General features: G+C 39.8%; 1 protein-coding gene across 4 annotated transcripts in view; it reads left to right on the top strand.

Moving 5' to 3' along the window:
• Nucleotides 1–23617, top strand: part of ATP8A1 (ATPase phospholipid transporting 8A1) — a 193836-nt gene that overhangs the window by 143802 nt on the left and 26417 nt on the right. For all 4 annotated transcript variants that reach the window (XM_081151451.1, XM_081151453.1, XM_081151450.1 and 1 more), the window contains 8 exons: nucleotides 4823–5006; nucleotides 5098–5208; nucleotides 11471–11545; nucleotides 11650–11772; nucleotides 15114–15192; nucleotides 19712–19773; nucleotides 21129–21185; nucleotides 22325–22432. In XM_081151451.1, the coding sequence (XP_081007577.1) occupies nucleotides 4823–5006; nucleotides 5098–5208; nucleotides 11471–11545; nucleotides 11650–11772; nucleotides 15114–15192; nucleotides 19712–19773; nucleotides 21129–21185; nucleotides 22325–22432 (799 nt within the window). The remainder of the gene's footprint in view (nucleotides 1–4822; nucleotides 5007–5097; nucleotides 5209–11470; nucleotides 11546–11649; nucleotides 11773–15113; nucleotides 15193–19711; nucleotides 19774–21128; nucleotides 21186–22324; nucleotides 22433–23617) is intronic.

Here is a 23617-nt window from a genome sequence, read left to right as displayed (position 1 = left end):
AATTAGTAATTGGAGTACCTGTGCACGCACGCACTTGCCCACACACACACATTCAAACATACACTGTCAATATGATCAGTCACTATTTAAAATATTCTCTGAACCACTGGAACTGAAAAGAGTAGTTGTTTTCCTATAACAACCTATATTTCATAAGAGAGAAGTTTTGCATCTAAAATGCATGGAAAAGGGAAATCTTTTTCAAAGTTACTTCCCTTTTTGCCCTGTGGGAAGACTATCTGTATTTTATTTCTATAGACTCGATCTCCATATGATAAGGTCCCCTCGATATAGCAGCAGACACTGCTTTTGGAGGCAAGGAAAGCGCCCACTCTTCAGTCCTTTGAGTAACGCAGTTCTCTTGCCCAGAAGTGGTTGAATGTTTCATTATGTGCCGTATGCTGAGTATCATTTTTAGGATTCGCTAGATCAGTGGCTGTTTTACTTCCACTAACAAATCGGTGGCGAGTTTCTAGAAGTGTTATGACACTTGTGTAATTTTGGTACATGTAACACAGCTATTTATTTTTTGTGCCAGATTTTAATTCCTCCTCAGTTTGAAACTTTTTAAGAGCCTAACTAATTTTAGTTCAAAAAAGAATCAAGTAAGATCTCATATGTTTTTCTCTTAGGCTTTTCTCTCTTCTTATAATTTCTTTATGAGTCAGCAGAACATGACTCAGCGGGGGATAGATTGATATTCCCAAGGAGAAATCTTAGGAAGTTTGTTGCAGAGGAACGTACAGCAGCTCCCACACTAATGATGCTGATCTTTAAATAGTCCCCAGGAGCAGCCTCAGGCTTAGTAAGTAAGGGCTCTGTCAATACCGGTTACTATACAGAACACTTCAGGATAATACACAATTACTATCTTCCTCCACGTTCGTGATTTTTTTTTTCTAGACTCACCTTCTAAAGGCAACTTCATAGTAACTTTTAAGTTTACAGTATAAGTTTTTGAGATAATATCGTGTTACCAGTATAATTTTTACTACATAAGATATTTTAAGTTTATTAACCTAAAGCACAATACCGTAAGACACATTGTTATACCCCTTTTGTCTACCTATAGAAAGTCCCTTAAAATATTCTTTATTATGTGTCTGTGTATATACCTGCACATAGAACCTTTATGCATATTTCATTCAAAACGGTGGCTCATTTAGCTAATCCCGTGAAAAGAGTGCAAAACGAGGCTCATGTAATTTGGGCCACTCTGTATACTTTCTAGCTTAAATGGTAAAAAAATTTCCAGTCCTACGACCTAATGTTCGCAGGGCCGTGAGAGTTACTACGTAGCAAATAAGGAAAGTAATGAGTAACATCTGCAGAAACTACAGCCAAAATAATATCTGAAAAGCATATTGCGCTCAGTGCGCTGCTAGGCTGGATCGCCAAGGACCACCCTCTGTTTGTGGAGCCACAGGGAGGAAAATCGGACCCTTACTGCACATGCCGGATCCGTGGTCTTTTTCTGTAGAGGCTCTTATTTCTCCTGAAAGATAAAGAGCAACAGGAGAAGAGAACTGAATAATTTAAATCCTGATGCAGGCCCATGGGTGGCAAAACCTATCTAGGGTAGAACACAGTGCTTTCGTGATGTTTCTGGATTATACCGTGGGTCACGATTGGTATTTGTAAAAGTAAGGTTTTAGATACTCTCAACCGTGGATGTGCGGTTTTTGATAGACATTTGGAAGAGTTAAATTGTGTAGTAATGTTGTTATAAACCAGTGATTTTCAACCTGTGAGCCACAAGAATTTTTGAACCATGCAGTACCTGACTTTAATCAGGGGCACTGACCTCTTTTCCCCTAGGTTGTCAAATAAAAAAATGACAGCAGCCAACACAACAGTAGCCACCCGGTGTGGATGAACCCCCACTTAACCCTGACATCTTTCTTTACCAACCAACTGTTGTTTCAGACCCTTCAGATACAAGGGCTTCCCCCAAGCAAGGTATCTACATTTAGCTGGATAATAGAAGCAGCTGCTTTAGCTAGTGGCAGTAACAGTGTGATTTGGGGAATGTCTGTGGCTACATCATCAGATTTTTTAAAAGTAGGTATTGTTACCTGGCCCGGCGTGGCTCAGCGGTTGAGCGTTGACCTGGGATCCAGGCGATCAGGGTTCAATTCCCAGTCAGGGCACATGCCCCGGTTGTGGGCTTGATCAATGACTCTCTCATCATTGATGTTTCTCTCTCTCTCTCTCCCTCTCCTTTCCTCTCTCTGAAATCAATAAAGACATATTTTAAAAAAAAAAAAAAAAAGAGACCACAACTTTAAAAAAAAGTAGATATTGTTCTTGCCAAGGGGATTCGTATTCTGTTTTTAACACCTGAGTTAACCACACCCACAGATTTGGTGAAAATTCGCAGCCAGTTCTCCTTTGGGGTTTTGAAAACTGCAGTGTCAAGCAGAGAAAGCGGTGGCTGGTTGTAGCAGCCGTGCAGAAAGAAAACAGAGTTCAGGCCGGCCAGAGAGACTCAGTGGTTTGAGTGTGGTCCTGTGCACGAAAGGTTGCTGGTTCCATTCCCCGTCGGGGCATATACCTCGGTTGCTGATTGGATCTCTGGTCAGGGCCTGTAGGGAAGGCAACCAGTCAATGTTCCCCTCTCTCTCTCTCTCCCCCCCTTCTCCCTCTCTTCCTCTCTCTAAGCATGTCCTCCAGTGAGGGTTAAAAAAATAAATCAGTCCTAGCTGGTTTGGTTCAATGTTTAGGGCACCGGCCTGTGGGCTGAAGGGTCCTGGGTTCGGTTCTGGCCAAGGGCACGTACCTCGGTTGCAGGCTCGATCCCCAGCCCTGGTCGTGGTTGTGTGAGAGGCAACCAATCGATGTGTCTCCCCACCTTCTCTCTCTGAAAAGCAATGGGGAAAATATCCTCAAGTGAGAATTAAAAAAAAAAAAAGGAAACATTTAATCCAGCTCTTTTCTGATCCTTCTTTGCATCACTAATATTAGCTATGGGGCAGAGATGTATCCTTTATGATGCACCCACTTATGAAAAAATACCCCTGTTTTCTGGCTGCGATGATACGCCATGATGTGACTTCACCTGTGTTCACACTGTAAGGCCATCAGACTGTGAAGAGAATTTCGTAAATGTTTTCAAATGTTTCTCTCTTTTCGTGCCCATTTCCCCTTTGCTTTTTTTATAGTCCATTTCTTGGTAAGCGTTGTTTTTGACATTGACTAAATGTCAGCTGTCGTCCATGTCTAAAACACGGGCCTTAGCTAGTGGGCGTACCAGTTCCGATTCGCCTGTTAAATTAAATAAAATTTGGAAATGACGTGAAAATTGCTTCAAAGAGCAGTGGGGGCTGACAGCGAAAAGGCCCCCTAACAGCAGGAGACTCATCCCATCCCCTTGTACTCACAGCTGTCAGTTTGTACGGTTGCTGGCCTCGGAAAGGAAATTCACAGAAAGGGTTAAAAATAAGTCTTCCAGGTACAGCGTTTCACCGAGTGCCTGTTTTGGATCAGCACCAGGAACAGAAAGAGGAGACCCATTCACCCTGCAGGCAACTCAGAGCCTAAGGCGGTGATTCTCACTCTTGAAATAAAACCCAGAGCAGCTCTGGCCGGATGAAGCCTTTCTGAAGGGCAGCGGGGCCTCCTGGAAGTACATATTTGCGCCTAGTGTCCACTGCTAGGAATGTTTCCTAAAGAAATAACCGGGAAGGCGTGCAAGATGTTGAATCTTTCAGAATAATGATCTTCATTTTTAAATAGAATAATAAATGGTTTACCAGATGCCCCGGCAGATATTATGAGACACCTACTCCACCTAATCTTGGTAAAGAATTGAGCTGAGTTGCTTTCCTTGCCCACTAACATTGTGTGACCATTGCTTCTCAGTATTTAATCACCATCTTCACCATTTATTGAACCAGTTCACTGTGTAGTTTTCCTTTCTTCTCAATCGCCAAGACAGTGTGCATCACACATTAAGTAACCTACGCTGACGCATTCTGTCTTTGAACCCCGCTGGCACTGTTGTGGGGTTTATTTCTTAAGTGACTTTTAAAAGCCTGTGATACGTTGATCCAAAGTTAATACCAAAAATGGTTTTCGTTTGGGTGCTGCTGTTCTCTGTCCCTGATCCAGCGTTTATACGGAAGGTTGCTTGGTTCTACGCGGCCGTAGTGGCTTTGGAAGAAAATAGAGGCACGTGAGCTCTATAGCCGAGCGCTTGGCGTTCACTTCGGTGGATTGACCATCGTATCCGAGAACAGGTCGAGAGGTTAGCCGGTTCCCTACTGTTCACTTAAGTAAGAGTTTTAAGTTGTTTTAAATGTATATTACATTGTCCAAGATCGGCTTTCGGTGGCTCAAAACTTTTGTTCTCTAGAAATGGGTATAGACTCCAGTAAGTATTTGGACGACACTTCAACAGCCTTTCTGGCCTTTTTCACTCAAAAGTGAAAATTGGAAATGCTGATGTTATTTCTTAGGAAGTAATGGAATTTGTGAACTCAGATGTTACTCTTTAACAAGTGTATGCAAACTTGTTAAAGAAATAAACTAGTACTGGTGAACTGATGCTTGACAAGGTGTTAGAGCTTCTGTTTGACTCCCAGAGGTTTGTTTCCAAGACTTTAAATTTTTCTTTTTCCCCTTGAAGTGGCAGCCAGGTTAACAGAAAACCAAACATTTGCAAGCCTAAGACTTTTCTGTAATGGTCCTTCATAGAACTTACATATTCACTTGGACCTCTGCTTCTTTAATCCTTCCTGTCCTTCAAGACAATTGACATTTCAAAATTTCTTTTCTTTTTTTTCAGAAAACAGAGCTAATTGATCATTTGTTCTAATTTAAGGGTCTCTCCTCTTCAAAAATCCGAAGTCGTTGACATGGTTAAGAAACAAGTCAAAGCCATAACGCTCGCCATCGGCGATGGGGCCAACGATGTCAGCATGATTCAGACGGCACATGTCGGCGTTGGAATAAGCGGTAATGAAGGCCTCCAGGCAGCTAATTCTTCTGATTACTCCATAGCTCAGGTAAAGCATCAGTTCTGCAAAACACACCGCTCATCTCGGTCCACTGACACTGGGAAAAGGAAAATACTAATTTTTCTCACTCTTGTTTCAGTTCAAGTATTTGAAGAACTTGTTGATGGTTCACGGTGCCTGGAACTATAACAGGGTCTCCAAGTGCATTTTGTACTGCTTCTACAAGAACATTGTCCTCTATATTATCGAGGTAATCCCAGGTTCCGCTTCAAATCCTTGTCGCTCACATGTATATGTAAAGAAATTTTCTTTAGGAAGATAGATTCTCATTTGCAATGAATCCATTTGCCTAGGTTTTATAACTTCTAACCATGTTAAAACAAAAAGTTTGTCGCCATGGAGAATAATTCATGGTTAAAGCCTAGCTAAAAAAGTTGCATGGCTTTGGTAAGAAATATTGAATTAAAATTACTAATGAAATGTTTTCAGTTTTTAAAAGACTACAAACTATATAGAATTTTTTATGAAGCTCAAAAGCATGCAAGAGAAAACAATACGCTGTTTAGGGATACACACATGGAAAAGTCCTTTAAAAGAAAATGAAGGGAATGATGGACATAAAACTGAGGAAGGCCGTTCTACTTGGGGCAGTGGTTAAAGACGCAGAATCAGGAAGGAGACGTAGGTAGTTTTACTAGTATTGGTCATCTTGTAGTTCTTACTGTGTTTCAAACTTAGATACTTATACACATGTACACAAGTATCCCTTGCTATCCAGATCCGTTTTGGTTTCTGAGTTTGGTTGGTAGCAAGAGCTTAGGTAATGATGAATTAGCCTTAAAATTATCAGAATATTTAATTCCTGTGTCTTGATAGCAAGAAATTCCAAATTCCTTTTTATGTATCAAACATAACATCATTTTTTAAATGAAAACTTAACCTGGGTCAGGAATATCACTTCTGAAGGGATATATTCTGTCCTACAAACAATTTTACGGCATCTACTGGGTGCCAGGCCCCAGGCTTTGCTCAGCAGCTACAGAGTAAATCAAGCATGCTTCCTGCCCTCCGGGAGCTTGCCCGTAGAAATGCAATGCAGGCCGCGTGTGTGATTTTAAATTTCCTAGAAGCCACATGAGCAACAAGTCAAAATTAAAGCCCAAATTAATTTTTAAATGATACTTTATTGAACTCAATATATTCAGTAGTACCATTTCAACATATAATCACCATAAAAAAATTGTAATGTGATATTTTACATTCTTTTCTTTGTACTAAGTGTTCAAAATCAGGTGCTATTGGTGGCTGCCATAGTGGACAGCGAAGCACTAGCACGTAAGTAAGCGGCCTGAACGGTCCGTCAGAAGTGAGGCGGAAGCCACTTACCTTTTTTTCACACATGGCCATTCTCTTTGGAAGCTCTGCCTGTACTGCTTAAACTCTAGATGTTAGCAGTTTCTTGCTCCTCTTGCAGCTCCTCGGCATGAAGGTGAGCTCTCCTTAGCTCGTTAAGAAAACCCTCCGCCTGCCTCTCCTGTCAGAGGCCCCTCATCAATGTGCCCAGGGCTCCCTTACAGTGCTGGTGTACTCGACCTTGCCCCTCACCTGCGGACTGTCCCTGCACCTAACCATTGCTGTGTGAAAATAAGATCACGTACTTTACACCAGAGAAGTAACAATGTAAAAAAAAATCTAGATTTCTCACGTACCTTATTGACAGGTTCGTGGGAACTGCCGTGTGATTGGTTCAGCTCTTTATGCCTCCCTGGGAACGTCATCTCATTAAAATGTTGACGGAGCATAGTTCTTATTAGGAGTCAGCTGGTAAAATGGAAACTTAGTGTTCACGGGTGCAGGCAATTTTATTTATTGTCCACTAAAAATCTATAATTAGGTTAAAACCCACTAGGTAATATAATCAAATACTTGGAAACATAACTAGGATAATCGGTGAACTTCCTTATTGTTTATTACTGCTGATTTGGTCTATAATGGTCTGTGTTTTGAAGCGAAGCACACCTCCAAAATAGCTTATGAGATCCAAAAACTATGTGTTCTTTATTGCATATATAAATTTGTGACTTTTTTCTACAATAACTATTTTTGATTACCAGTCTCCTCTATAGTTACTAGCTTTTCTAATTATATTAGCTTTTCTGTATTAGCTTTTCTAATTTTTTTTCTCACTCAAAATAATGGCAGTTTATATAGTTCATTTACATATATTTTTGAAGATCTAGGAGCTTAAAGCCATTGGTAGCAATAAATCTGCTTACAAAAATTTAATTTTATAAAATGAAATGAGTACTCAACTCACTGGTTTTATTTCTTTTAAACCTAGATCATTTGACAACCAGCAGTGAACTGGGTAAAACTTATGTACTAATGGGGGAAATAAAATAATTAAACTCAAATGGAAAACTAAATTTGTAATTTGTTTCATCCAGAGTTATATGATTTGTGTTTGATTAACCCTAAATTTCACTTGGCTTTGAATTTAAAGCCCTTTCATGAGATATTTAACATTGACCAAATTCTTTAAGTGTTGAAAAGGAAGGACGTCCTGACTTGGGGCGGTGAGAGCACAATAGAGCATGCAGATAATGTATTATAGAATTGTACACCTAAAATCTATATGACTTTATGAACCAGTGTCACCCCAATAAATTCAATTTCACAAAAATAGAAAGGAAAGGAAGTAAGTCCTAAACTTTACTGGAAATCTCATTTTAAATTATTTCTCTTTTGGCACTTTATGGAGATGTATTTTGAATAGAATTCAACTATCTCGGAAACAAATTGACCTTTTCAATCAAGCCCCAGATACCCAACTTTTGCCAGCTAAAACAAGTCCTGCAGATGTTAACGGCTCATGTCAATACTGTGAGTGGAGAGCAGAAAACACACCATTGAATGTCTCTGGTGAGGACACCTGCCAGTCCCGAGTCTCCTGTCGGCGTTTGTGCGACCGGGCGTGGGAGCGGAGGGCGGCCTGGCTGTGTGCCCCGCCGCTGGACACGCACAGAGGCTCCCGGGGAAAGGCCTGCGGCGTAACTGCCAGGCCTCTGCGGGACGGGCCTGGAAGAATGCGGGAGGGGCAGCCTGCAGGAGAGGCGGGAACGCTGTGGTCTCGAGTTAGCTGCAGAAACTGCTTTTCCCGTCGCCGCGGTGCGGGAATGTCGCTCTCTGACTACTCCATTGCCACACACTGCAGCCTAACAAATCCTGCAGATTCAGCAGGTGGCCGCCAGCAGCTGCTCTAGATGTGCATTGAAATTACTGGCTCTTTCTCAAGAGATTTTTGTAAAATTTCTTTGAGACATCTGACTCCTTCCTACCAAAATAAGACCTTTTCTAACGATTGGTTGCATCCAAGTTTTCTGGTAAGATCCCCAAACAATGTAGTGTTTCTAGTTTCCAGAATCATTGATTAGTCAATGAGGTGATCTTTTCCCAGCACATTGTGCTGGGATGTGGCTTTCCTGTGAATTTAAATAATTTCTAAACCTCTGCAGAAGAACCAAGGGTTTCTTTCTGCATCTGTGGTTTTGGTTGAGTCAAAGGAGAGACTTTAATGTATCTGTAGTGATGTAGGTGGTGTTTTATTTAGTGTGAGATATGTTTCTAATGTATCTTTTACGTACAGATCTCACACTAACTTGAAATCAGCCTTCTGGTGGACTACTTCTCTTTCTCGGCGAATGCCAGAATATTTGTGTGAAGGCATAGGGCACTATATTGGAAGATTCTGCTCTCATCTAGTCATTTCTCCTTTTTTAAAGAGGAATTTCTAACTTTTTCAAAAGGAAGAGAGTATCTAAAAACTTCTGCACATCTTTCAGTAGGAAAAATAAAAGTAAAAATGTATTTATAGCTATCCACTTAAAAATTTCTGCATTTCTGTCAGAAAGCAGTAGATGCATGCATTTTTAAAATAAACTTTGAATGCAGACATGTTGGCTTATTTGCAAATTATTTGGAGTTTGAAACTTTGTACATATTCATAGATTAAGGGAGGGTCTTAAATTCCAAGCTCATAGCAGAACGTTTGAATCAGCACCTCATGTGTACGAAGAAGCTAGGAAACTGTTCACATTTACAAATGTTTACTCACAGTATATTTATTAACATAAATTTCTCGTATTTTCAGTAGTGATGATTGCAGGTGCATTTATAACTATAACCTTTGAGCTGATTCATATCCATTAGATGAATTTGGTATGCAAGTAGCTTTGGCTCTCTTCAGACCAACAAAGATTAGGCTGCATCTTCCTAGACGAGTGAGACCATAATTGAAAGTTTGGGTTTAATAATTCCCTATATTTCCATCATACCCTAGGAAATGGGAAAGAGCTTCTTTGTATGTAATATAATAGATCACAGTCACCTTCAGAGAGAATATTTCCATTACCCAAAGTATCACAAATACGTATCTACATAATCCACATCTCACAAAGGCCAAGTGTGAAAACACAGTAACAAGTGTTGAAGTCTGTCTTGTCAAAAAAGAAAAATATATTTTTTCTGCAAAGCAAGCAACAATTTCAGATTTGACTCCTTCGCCTATGCTTTTGTTGTTGTTGTTAATGTGTGTTACAACCCTAACACAATCTGGACTTGTTTTTCACCTGCTTTCGCTACTTTGTTTTCTTTTTCATCTCATGAAGCAAACGTTTGTTTTTTTATCTGCACTCAACAGTTCCTTTCCACTGTAAAAAGGAAAAAGACCAGTGTGGGTACAGAAACTGTTCCTAGGGGGACCGGCCTGGGTACATATTGATAAATGGTGAATTTGTAGCAATTCATGCTTCCCTAATGAGGTTCAATGAAACGTGAAGTGTAGCAAAGTCCCTGCAACTCCGACTCAAACATTCCCTTGCGCGGCTTGTCACGCCTGAGTTCCTCAAACAGGTTTTTTGTTGGTGTTGTGTTTTGGTTTTGTGTTTGTGTTTATGTAACCTCATTGCTGGGCCAGACTTTTTACTCTTCCAGGTCAACATGATTTTAATTACATTTCAAATAATGTAGGAATTATTGATTTAGTAATATCACTCTGAGTTACCATTTGTCTTAAACAGGTTGGATAACGTTTCTCTATATTGTCCCTTAATTTTGTATCCAACATTAAGATTTCTAGAAAATAGCAAATATATAAAAACATTATGCTCTGAAAGGTAAAGATTTATTTTTATCAAAGCATAAATTTCAGTTATAAAATATTTTAATGTATAAATTCAGATTTTATATTCTGATGGCAGTAATTATCAAGAACTTTTTTAAAGTTCATATACTTTTTTTTTTTTTTTTTTTAAAGTTCATATACTTTGACCCACTAATTCAGCTTCTAAGAATTCATCCTAAAAAAAATAAAGGAAACAAAAACAAAGGGGCACAGGAAATTTTTGGAAGTGGTGTTATGTCTGTTGTCTTGATTATGGTGATGGTTTCACAGGTATACACATTTGTTCACACTCACCAAACTGTATACATTAGATGTCTGCAGTTTATTGTATATCAATTATATTTCAATGAAGCTTCCTTTTACGAAGAAAAAGAATTCATTCTAAAGAAATAGAAACGTGTGGGACTTCTGTGTAAGAATATTCAGTTCAGAATTATATATAATAGCAAAAACTGGAAGCAAGCTAAATATCCAGAAATAGTTATAGCCACCCTATAAAGGTTATACATCCATTAACATCATTTTAAAGGATATGTAACAACTTAAGAAAATGTATATTACATGATGTTTAGAGGGAGAGGAGCAGGACATGGCACTCCATCAGTAGGTTTTCTGTAAGGTAAATTTATGAATGTATATAAATGAACTATATGAATGCAGTTAACACAGAAGAAAATAAATGGTGGTGGTATTATTATAGGAAATTATTTCATCTAAATAAACGTTTTCTTTTATAATAAAAGCAACAATAATATTTAAATAACTATCAGGAAATATATTTTTTTAAATATGTTTTTAATGATTTCAGAGAGAGGGAGGGAGAGGGAGAGAGAGAGGAACATCAATGATGAGTCATTGATCAGCCGGCTCCTGCACGCTTCCCTACTGGGGGTCATGCTCGAAACTCGGTCATGTGCCTTGACCCAGAATCAAACCGTGACCTGGTTCATAGGTTGACGCTCAACCACTGAGCCACGTCAGCCAGGCTATCAGGAGCTATTTTAAAAGGGAAATGAAGTTCTAAAAATTTAATGTCATAAAATATATTCCTTGAAGTGCCTTTTAGAAAACAAGATTATTTTTTATTTTTTTTAAATCTGTGATTGCCTATTGATACAGTTGTTTTTTATCCAACAAGTGGAACCAATTTTGACTTGAATAACAAATCCCTTGTGAAAGCATCCCTTCAAATTATAAACTAAAGCAAAGAGACACCATTTTCAAGAGAGTCGTGGAAATATGCTGTTATGCAGTGGTTGAGTATACAACAGATTCTGCACAATGCACTTATTTTGCGTGTCCTAATTTTGGGGATTTGTTTTCTTTCTAGATCTGGTTTGCCTTTGTTAATGGCTTTTCTGGACAGATCCTCTTTGAGAGATGGTGTATAGGTCTTTATAATGTGGTAAGTTTGGGACACTCGGTTTTGCCTGTTTCCTTGCATACTTTGAGATAAAGGTTCACCCTTCCTTTGGCTGCTTGGTGTAATGATCGGTTTGTGCATTTCAGATGTTTACAGCAATGCCTCCCTTAACTCTCGGAATCTTTGAGAGATCATGCAGAAAAGAGAATATGTTGAAGTATCCTGAATTATACAAAACGTCTCAGAACGCCCTGGACTTCAACACCAAGGTAGGACGTGATGTCCTGGGGCCTTGCTTTGCTGCTGTAACTACTTGGGGCGCCTGGCCTTCCAGAGCCAGGGAAACGGCTCCAGGCTGTGGACCATGGCGAGTCAGACTTGCCTAAGGCTCTGCTACCGACTGAGAAGGTGTTTGTTTTGTTATAAAATTAAAATGTAACCACGATTCACCGATTCACCAGGACTTGCCAGGCAGCAGGAAACTGGGTCTGGCAGACAGACCCGAATGTCCTTTCACCCCTTGACTTTCTGTCTCTGCAGGAAAGTGGTGGTCACCGGTCATCAAAGACTGACAAGGACTTTACATGTGTGGGGTGGTGAGGGGTGATGGAAATTTCTCTACTGATTTTTTGTTTTGTGAGCTTTGTCTCCATTAGAATATTAGATTGTTTGTATCGAGCATTAAAAAGTATAATCTCTAGAAAATAACTCAGTTATAATCCTCAGTATTTCCAAGCCATAACATTTAAAATGCAAGATGAAATATCCAACATTTTATCTACAATCATACTCGGGGTTTATATCCTGCGTGACATGGCATGACTGTTGTCGTCTCTGGTGATCCATGGTATTATTCATCCCAACAGCAAAAATAGCTCATTTTCTGCATAGTTTACTCCCCTGCAAATACATGTTCTAAAGTGTTTCCAGTGGTATTTTCTAGTAATTCTAGTTTTTGTTTAGTGTGAGAGAGGAAAAAAATTTTTTTTAAATTTCCTAACAGTCAAGATAGATGGCATTTTGAAACTATAATGAAAGTAACAGAATATTTCCCATTTAATACAGCACATGTTTATTAGCATGTTACTTGTAATTAGATGTTACCTGGGTTCAGTATTTTGAATTCAGGACAGTTAGTGTAGGGTATTTTAAATATTTATTAATTTTTAAAGCTCTCAAATAGCATTCCAAGAGAATAAAATGGAATAGGTGTTTCAGTGCCTCTAACCTTACCCCATAAACGTCAGTGTTGCGTTTAGTCCAGGATAGTGTTCACCTTCTGAAACTAGGTCTTCATGAATGCCCTGTGCACGCACATCCAGGTGTGCACGCACGTCCAGGTGTGCACATACATGCACCTTGATGACATTATTTTAGATAACTGAATTTGGTTAATTAAAAAAGAAAACTGAAGGGTTCTTAGACTTACACCATTGGTTCTGAAAAGTATTTTTAGTTGTCTCTTAAAACTGTTACTATTTGTGATATGAAATGTGTATGCTTTCATTTTTGAAGGTTTTATTTTTGGATTTTTAAAAACTTATTTATGATCCCCAGCTTGCGTTCATTTCCACCACCTTGCTGTAATTTTTTTCATTACCTGTGGTGGGTATTTTCAAATGGGAAGCCCCCGTGGTCTGGGAGCTCTTATTTCCCTGGAAAAGTGATCTGAGAGCTAGGAATGTGCAGACGTCCTGGGATGCTAACAGTGATTCTCAGCAGCCTAGACCATGCTATCACCTCAGCCACAGGTCCCCGAACGACCGTGGCTCAGGCACCCGGTGCTCTCTACACACTCAGCCATGGAGCTCTCGCCCATAGACACAGACTCCCACAGGGCTACCCAGAGCCATTCCTGGAGAGCCGCGTCCTCGCGTGTCCTCTGCGCGGTGCAGCTTGGACACGGCCTTGTGGCCAGGGAAAAGGTGTAGCAGGTAGTATAGTGTTAATGTGGACGCATCCTTCCTTGCAAACTTTACTGTTTTGGGTTGTTTACAAAGTATTTTGTTATCTGCAGAAACCATGCATTTTAAAAAGTCATCCGATCAAAAATAAAGTCATCAGATCAACCCAAACAGATTTTACAGGGGTGGGCAAAAGTAGGTTTACAGTTGGGAGAACACAAAACACAGTTTATTCTTGTATTACTTTTTTATTTGTCGTCTTCCATATGAACAATTATACACCTACTTTTGCCCACCCCTGTACTTCTGTATCCATTTGAGTATTTATACATACCTTGCGTTACCCACCATTTTTTGTAGGATTTATGGATTTTTTTCTTACGATTTCAGTGAAAATTCTTTGATTAAATCCCCTATGAGTGTTTTAAAATTCAGAGACAAGTGGCTACAAAATGCATAGTTGCGTACACAGCAGTCGCTTGGGTTCCCAGTGGAGCAGCATTGTTGCCCTGAATGACGACGATTGTGTTTGTTATGGTAAAAAGGGTCTCAGAGGTTCTGAGGTCATGACAGGGGTTAAAGGATTAGCATGTGACAATAAGTAGCGGTCAGGAAAATGGAAAAGTAGAACTAATTTTTCTTGCACCCACCTGTGCTTTCTGTCAAATAAAAACTTGTGGTAATGACATAGTGAGGAGAAGAGACAAAGGTTAATGAGTAACACAAGTTCAAATGTGTAATGTATTGGAGCGTAAATTGGATCATACAATCCAGTGTGGCTGCGTGAACTAACAAAGGAGACTGAAAGCACAGTGGAAAATTTTGGGAGGCAGGCAACTTAATTTCTGTTGTTTGAACAGCTTAAAACTATTAATACATGACAATTTTATTTAGCATAAGTTTTGTTTGCAAGAATCACTTTTAAGTGACAAACTGCAATTGTTCCAAGGGTTGTAAGAATTCTAAACAGTTTTTCTATAACTTAATCTTTCATATCCATGTAACAAAGCACGTACTAGTGATACTTGCTCTGTTCTTAAAATGCAATTGATGTACAAAGTAATAACTATGCAGTGATACTATAACTGTATAAAGTTTCATGCTGACAGGCATTAAAAATTGTGAAAGCCTTTTATAAACTCAGTTATATTAACAGTGCTTTACTCTAAGGAATTATACAATGTAAATGTAATACCTGCAGGTTTTAGTATATAATATATGTGTATGTGTATGTAAATACCTATATATGGGGAGGGAGAGAATGTGAATGCATTATATTTCTCCCATTGAGAAGTTCACACTTTAATTGCACGTGGGAAAGAGAAAGTAAGGATTTCACCAAATTACGGTCTTTTCAAAACTCTCTTCTTCTGGAATTAAGGATATAGTCCCCCTTAAAAGAATTTCAGGATCTGCATTATTTTTAATTTTCTTTTCTCAGGCAGAAATTTAAGCTTTTAATACTCGGTTTTAAAAGGTAGAAAAAAATTTTAGTGAAGCTGAAAAAACATTTTGAGAAACATAAAAATAAATAAATGACCCATGAAGGTCTAAGAGGCAGAAAGTGTCTGTCAGTTCTATTAATTCACAGTGGTGGCCCGACAGAGGCACATTTTGTGAATCTAGCTCACAGATAAAAAGAAAGGTCAGAGTTCACAGGGCTAGTTTATCGCAAATGGTTCTCATGGATTTTTGTTTTCCCTCAGGTTTTCTGGGTTCATTGTTTAAATGGCCTGTTCCACTCAGTTATTCTGTTTTGGTTTCCACTAAAAGCCCTTCAGTATGGTAAGTAGAAAGGATATGAATGCTAAGAAATGACTTCTTACTTTTTTAGAAAAATAATTCATTGTCAATATATGTTAAAAAGTATAGCAGTGTTTCATTATGTGGTGTTCCTTAACCTAAAATGCATGCATCCAAAAGTCGTGCGCACTTTAAAGGTTTTTATTATTCCTTGGGGAGAAAGTGATTTAATATATGCAAAGCCTTTCTTCTCTACTTCTCATGTTTTCCCAACTTGCAGAGAATTAAATTTTAGGGCTCTTTTTGTCCTCTGCTGATGTATTGTTTGAAGACAATAGTGCTGATATTTTATGTAGTCCATTTATTATACCTATGGGGCTTGTATCAAGCTCTTTATCCTGAGCCTGATCAGACATGCTGGTATTTTCAAGCGTCCTTGAGCCGATGTCTTGAATGAGAGTTTTAATCTGTTTTTATGTTCATCTTGGAGCGTAAGCTTTTTCTCCGCTTGTTTTGAGGAAGTGATGTTACTCTTGTCAGTTTTGAGAGATAGGATCATGGCGAATTTCCTATACGCATAAAAATGATGAAGTAGCCACTTTAGGGAAAAAAATCTCATTGCGATGCTGAAGCGGGTGCTGCCTTGCGATCCTGAGGAAGACGGCCGACCACTCAGTGCCTCTGCTCCCAAACTATAGTAATTAAAACTCCCCCGAGGGCTGTCAGTCCCTGGGAAGCAGAGCTGGTGGCTGCCAGCAGGAGAGAGCTGTCCGGCTTCCCGGCCCCCGCAGGCCAGGCCCATCCCCGGCAGCCAGAGCGGCCCCTGCAACACGTGCATCGGACCAGAAAGTCACGGACTCCTGTCCCATTGAGAACTGAACCCACAGCCCCAGCCTTCGTCTGAGTTGTGCCCACTTTCCCCTCCCCATGCCCCCTGCTGGCGTGCACTGCCCCTTTCCTCACCCAGGCGCTCCTGCAGCTCAGAGAGGCCGTTCCCACCGCCCCGTCCCTCTCTCCCCTTACCCTCTCGTCTCGTCCATCAAGGTGTGATATCTCCACTTGTTTTGTATTGCCTCTCCTCTGTTGGAATCAAAGTTCCGGACGGTCGGGGAATTGTGCGATTAGTTCACTGGTGTATGCACAGTATTAGAAGGGAGCCCGGCTCACCGTAGGCACTCGGTAAATTGTCGCGTTAACACGGGCGCGCGGCATGAATGGGGGGTTATCAGAAGGCGGCGGTTTCATGTCCTAGGCGGAGGTTTTTATCTCGCGTCTTTACAAATTGCTTTGCCAGTGGAGCAGTAAATACCTCTCATTTTTTTAGGCCACGGAAGTGAGTGTGGTAAGAGATCTAATTAAAGTATAGAATATTGAGCTCATAAGCTAGGAGAACCACAATGGGAAATTTTTTTTTTTTGTACATATAATTCACATATAAAATTCACCTTTTTAAATTACATGATTCAGTGGTTTTTAGTATATTCACAAAATAATGCAGATGTCACCACTATCTAATGCCAGAGCATTTCCTCACTCCATAAAGGCGCCCCATACCCATTCGCAGTCTCTTCCCACTTCTCCCCGCCTTCCGCCAAGCCCCTGGTAACCACTGGTTTTGTCCCTGTGGATTCGCCTGCTCTGCACCTCTCACAGAAGTGGAACCTTGGCCTCTCCATGTCGCAGCATGACTCAGTATCCCGTTCCTCTTTTTGGCTGAAAACGATGCCATTGTCCACGCTTGGTATCCATGGATCAGCTGATGGGTATTTGGATTACTTCCACTTTCTGGGGCCGTGGGATATTGGAATCCAGAGTGCAGTTTAGGATTCCTTGACCTTAGACAAGTTCTCCAGTTAAAGTTTATTTTTTCAAATAAACTTACTTATCCACTTACTTCAGCAGTTCTCAAAGTGTGGTCTGTAGACACCTGGGGATACCGAAGACCTTCTGGTGGTCCATTAGGTCCGTGAGGTCAGAACTCCATAGTTTCACGTTTTTTATAATATTATCAAGACACTGCCTTTTCCACTGCTGTGCAAGGGCAGTGATGGGCAGGCTGCTGGTACCTTGGCACAGCGGAGGTGCTAGTGGTCATATTCCTCATTGCCGTGCTCCCGCATTTAAAAAGCAGCCAGAAGAGCCCGTTTCACTTTAAGAATACCCTTGAAGAGACTGTTAAACTGATACCTTTATTAAGCCTCTACACTTGGTACAGATCCACTAATATTCTGTGTGACGAAATGGGTAGCAGGAAAGCAGTCTGCAGCGTCACGCGTGGGTAGCCGATCCCGCCCGAGTGCCGGGCGGACCACGCGTGTTAGCGTAACAGACTGCCACAGCTCCACTCTGCACCTCGCCTTCAGAAACTCTCTCCCTCTCTAAGAAACTACTTGTTGAGTTTTGATCTGCTACCAAAGAAGGCCCAATTATTGGAAAAGATTGTTACAAGACGCCTCCCCTTTGTAACTCCATCCCACTGTAAAGTCAGGTTTCCCTCATATATTTCACCAAAGACAAAGGGGAGGTAGGGTGGGAGAGGGAATCTGGCTGCGTTCTGTTAAACCAGATATTAAAGAGATTTTTTTAAATGTAAAACAATGCCTATTTTCTCTCTCTTTTTTGTTTTTGTTTTGGAAAATAGTTATTTGTTATAAAATTGGTTGTATTACCATTTATTGGGTTTGTTATTATTTTTAAATAAATCAGTACCTATTTTTAAATTTGCTGTCTTAATTTCTAATTTGGTAAATATAACTAGAAATCACATAAATAAAGCTTTTGGGGATCCTCAATAAGTTTTAAGACTGTTAAGGGTCCAGAGACCAGAAAGTACAAGAACAAATGATTCATTGGAATCATCCAAGTGCTAAACCTGGCAAACCTAACTGGCTTCTGTTTTTTATACTCAATGGGATCTTGAAATGAAGTTCTGTCTTCTTTCTGACGAACCAACGGTGATTAGATGGCTTAGTTGGAACAGCTGTGATTTTTTTTTTTTTAAATATATCTTTATTGATTTCAGAGAGAGGAAAGGAGAGGGAGAGAGGTAGAAATATCAATGATGAGAGAGTCATTGATCGAGCCCACAACCCGGGCATGTGCCCTGATCGGGAATCGAACCCCGATCGCCTGGATCCTAGGTCGATGCTCCACTGCTGAGCCACGCCCGGCCGGGCAACTGTGATTATTTTTGATAACTTGCTTACATTGGCCATGGGAACTAATCAGTATGGCACATAGCAGAAGCACGTACTTAAAGATGTAATTGAGATATTTTCAGTGATTTTATACATTTCTGAATTTGTTAATTTTGTTGTATGGAAATTTGCAGATTAATTGCAAACATTTAGAAGTTTGCAAGCCTGCTACCCACAAGACGTAGCCCATCAGATGCGAGGCCCATACCACGGCAGGCCCCGAGGCAGGGGTCTCCTAGGCGGCTGTGAGGCTTTAGAGCGGGAAGGGTCGCTTTCTGGAACATCTGCTGTGTGCCAGGCACCCTGCTTAGTACTTTATGTGTGTCACCTCATTTTAACCGAAAAGCCCTACAGGGTAGGAGTTTTACCCCATCTTTTACGTGAAGAAACAGTTCCATAGAGATTGAATAGAAATTACCCAAGAAGACACAAGTAGTAGCAGAAACCTTTTTTAAAGTCAATAATAGTGCTTTTAATATGTTAGCTACCACTCCCTTCATCTAAAGCCATGTTCATTAGTTATTACTGGAATAACTATGTCTCCGAAGCTCAGCCGACTCTCTTTTTCTCTTCAATACCAGCACCACTCTCTTCGGTCTCTTCCCATGCTTTATTCTAACATTTGTTCTTACATATCCAGCTTTGAATATTATTGTTGAATGTAGGTATAAATAAAATATTGTGTTACACATACCATGGGTTTTAAATTTTCCATGACACCAATGAATTTTTCAATTATTTCTTAAATTTTCACTTGATTTTTTAAAGTCAATAATAGTGCTTTTAATATGTTAGCTACCACTCCCTTCATCTAAAGCCATGTTCATTAGTTATTACTGGAATAACAAAATACCTTAAGCTATACCCCTAAATTCAGCCAAATTTGCAAAGAACCATATGCCTGAATCACTTGGTGCCCCTCATCCACCTGAGTTCCTCTTATGAATCTCTTTGGTCCATTGCCAACAACTTCACTGAGGGACAGTGAGAAGGCTCCCTGACCCCTCATCTGTATTGTTATCAAATTTCTCTGTTAGGGTTCAGAGGTCCTCCTGTCTCAGTGCTCACAGCATTGAGCTTTGCTTGAGCAATTAGTTTTCTGTGGGTTTTTTTTTAATCTCATGGACCCTGAGAATTGGTTAACAAGTCAGGTTTCCTTCTTTGTTTTCAACCTGTGACCCATATTTATGGCAACTTCGTGAGACTCCCTGCAGTACATTTTTTAGCCTTATTTCTAGCTCCGTTGTGTGGCACGTAGTTCCAGTTCTTTTGCTCACCACTCCTGAGTTGACTTACCTCTGAAAGGATTCTGAAGGGACCTCATTTATTTTATTTTCTAACAATCCTCTCTTCTTTTCATGCAGGTACTGTGTTTGGAAACGGGAAAACCTCCGATTATCTGCTGTTGGGAAACTTTGTTTACACAGTGAGTGCCCGACATTTGCCTGGTTTGCACGTAAAAGGGTATCCTTTCATAGGTGCTCATTTCATTTTCTAATTTAAATGTGTGCATTTCTGGATTTAAGGGTTGGTTGCACTTCCCTTTAAGAATGAAATGAGATGTTTGGATTAGTAAGATAGTGTTCTGTATTAGGTTATTAAAATATCATTAGGTTCACTGACTTCATAGGACTTCGGTTGCTCTTATGTTTGTGTTCCCTCTTCACTCTGATTGCCCCCTATTTCCCCTTGTTCTCTTCCTGTTCCCTTTTTCCTGTTTTATTTTACTGTCCTTGTTAATACTTTTTTGCTTTTACTATTCTTGGGTGTTTAACCAGTGATTATTCTAGAGTCTTATGATAACCATGATGGGGGAGAAATCTCCACTCCTTGGGGACATTTCAGCAACATGACTTCCCTCACTGCAAACTACTGAACGTGTCCAGAGTTCCCTTGACTACTGACAATGTTTAAAATTTTATTAATTACAAATTGATAATAATAGATGAAGTACAGTGCTAAGCACTGTTCTTGGTGTTTTATGCTCAGACGTGATAAGGTAGATGAGTTTTATCAGCCCCAGTTCACAGATGAAGGAGCTGACACACAGAGATGTCAAGAAATTTGCCTCGTTCCTTAACTAAAACAGCGAATAATAAACGATGGAGTCTTGAGCGCACATGGTCCGACTCCAGGGCAAGTCCACTTAACCATTATGTGATCCTATGGAAAATCCAGGGCAGTTCATTAAACCTGGCTCCCTTACTTCAGAATTAGTAGCATTGTCACCGACGACGATGGGTGGTGTTCGCATCATATAACAAGCTCTTCTGTCCTGCTCTGCAGAGTTTACAGTAAGAAGGGTTACGAAGTGCATAGATTTCTAAATACCCAGTTATATTAATTTTAGAATTTATCTTTAAAATTCAGAAAGTAGGGAACCTATATATTAAAGATGATATAAAATAATAAAATAAAATTAATAAAATAAAATAAAGCAAGCTTTAAAACCCAAGTACTGCAGGCGTAGCCTCCGTAACTACTCATGAATTGTGCAAGAAGCAGGCAGACGCACGCTCGGGCCTCCTGGATGGACTGTAAGGCCGTGGGGGAGGCAGGAGAGCGAAGCTACTGGCAGACAGTTCTGGCTGGTCACGGTGGTAATGCTCAGCCACCCAGCTAATTTACTTGATTCTTTGCTTGTTAGACGTACAAGGCCAACTGTGAATAATCTAGTTTGATCGTCTAATTCAGAGATACCCGTTCTTTCTAAATCTCACTTTTAGTCATTCTATGAACAGTCATATTTATTTTAAAAGTAACATTTCCCTTCTTTTTTAGTTTGTGGTGATAACTGTGTGTTTGAAAGCTGGATTAGAGACATCGTATTGGACATGGGTAAGAGTATCTCTAATCTCAACCTAGAAATGTCACATTTACTTATGTGTTATTGTCATTTTTTTTATAGTTTGTCATTCTAACTTTATGTATCCTTTAACCCTAGTTCCTGCTACAGGTTGTTAATTTTGAGGGGTCAGGGATGGAAGAGGGAGAACTAGGGATTCTTGTTTGGAAACACTGAGTAAAACAAGTTTATTTACAAGACTTCTCAGAGCCTTCAATATATTATTGTATATTGTAAATATCCCAGAAACCGGGGAAGCTTTTAAACTTAATAACAAGGAATCTTTTCTTAGTGGAGTGTGTTACAAGACAAGCATTCTGCAGAAAACCCACTGCAAAATGATTCTGAAGACTAATATTAGTGGAAGATTTGTCCTCAGACATTTATAAATATCCATTATGGATAAAACACGTTCCATTTTAGATGCCTTAGTTTTGAAGTATATTCGCATCCAGGTAGACAGACCTAGTAAACAAAAAAAGAAAAAGAAAATACAAGTTTGATGCTCAGGGGAAAGAGCGACACAAGAAATTTGGATTTGACTGTCATGGGCATACAAATAGTATTCGCACAAGTGTCTAACACCTTTCAGCGAGAGCATGCAGAGAAAAAAATCAAGGAGGCTTAAATATGGCAGGAGATTTTTAAAAAAACAAGAGTGCCTTGGCCGGTGTGGCTCACTTGGTTGAGTGTTGTCCCATGCACCAAAAGGTTGCTGGTTCGATTCCCAGTCAGGGCACACGGCTGAGTTGCGGGCTCGATCCTGGTAGGGGGCGTGCAGGAGGCAGCCCATCCATGTTTCGCTCTCACATCGATATCTCTCTCCCTCTCCCTCTCTCTCTAAAAATAAAAAGTAAACTAAAAAAAAATAAGAGAGGTGAGACTCACTAAAGGAGGTAGAGCAAGAACAGTTCCAAATGCCAGTGCCACAAACATCATAACTGTTGTGGAAAGAGATTAGCACTTAATGAAAGATCCAGTTAAAACCCACAGACAGTTATTTAGAAATGTCCATAGATAATATTTTATGGCTGTCGTAAAACATTAATAAGGGAATTTGTGAGAGCTTTATTAGTGTCTGTGTTCCCCATCTACCCAAAAGTCTTCTGACTCCGGTCCCCGTCCTTTGCAGTTCAGCCACATCGCGATCTGGGGCAGCATTGCGCTCTGGGTGGTGTTCTTCGGGATCTACTCATCTCTGTGGCCTGCTGTTCCGATGGCCCCGGACATGTCAGGAGAGGTAATGTGTCCTCGTAACTCATGGTCCAACAAACCCTAAAAGTTGGTATTCTCTTCATTAATGAACCTGAGTTGTTTGGCTTGGATTTATATTCAAATAGAGCATTTCACCATTTAAAAGCTATTTTTAAATTCCACAGTTGTAATAAATCTTGAGAGACTATTTTAAACTCAGACGTTTAACTTAAATCTGACTTATCCTTTCATAAACATAGCGGGGACGGTAAAATATGGTTGTCAGGAGCGTGAATCATGTTAAGAATATCCATATAGAAAATACCACTTTAAAATTAGAACATAAATCCACAAATACATTTTGGATGAGAGATTTGGGGAAATGGTGGGCTGATATCTTTGAGACAGTCTATCATTTCTTCTGTTATCTCTTATTCTAGAGAAAAGCCCACTGTCACTAGATTAAATGCACTTTTAGGGTTGTCTTAACGACATCAGATTGGTTTTCGTTTCGAAAGAGTTAGGACATCTGACATTTCAGCCTTATCATAGTCCATTTCCAATTCTGTCTTTCAGTTTCTTGTTACCCTAGTAGGAATTGAGTTATTAGGTGTTCATGGGGGAATGTCACAAGATCTCCTTTCCTTCAGAGGAGATTCCAGCAGTAGGAGGGTTTATGATTTCAATTGCAGGAAATTTGACATAAAATGTATAAAAGAAAATGTGGAAAACATTTCAGGATTTCCTGTGACCTCACAGTAACTTGCAAATGAAAGTAACGTGAGCTCCGTTCCAGTACATTGTTTTCCCATGGTCACAGGAAACCTGTCCAGTGGTTTCCATGTACTCGCTGCCCCTAAGTATTGCCTGAGCACCTTTCACTTTTGACAGTCTGGTTTATAGATCATTTTCATGAAATTTTATCTGACAGCATCCTGTTTTTTTATAAATTAGCAGAATGCAGACACATTAAAAAAAATTTTAGTGGTTAAATTTATTAGAGAGGCATTATATACTATTACAGCAAAACCAGACATATCAAAGAGCACGTACTCCCAACAAAAGTGAAGGCTTCTTTTGAGACATGTATTATGAACTCTAGAAAATTTGCAGCATGTATTTTGAGAACAGAGAAAAGGCTGTGAGTGTACCTCCCTCTTACCTTGGTTTCTGAGTCCATTTCTCACGAAGAAATAAATTCAAAGACTGTAAATATCTGATGATGCCACTT

The sequence above is a fragment of the Miniopterus schreibersii genome, assembly GCF_964146895.1.
Source record: "Miniopterus schreibersii genome assembly, chromosome: 1".
Lineage (NCBI taxonomy): Eukaryota > Metazoa > Chordata > Mammalia > Chiroptera > Miniopteridae > Miniopterus > Miniopterus schreibersii.
The sequence above is the reverse complement of the archived record's forward strand: the minus strand, read 5'-3'. Positions and strand labels throughout refer to the sequence as shown.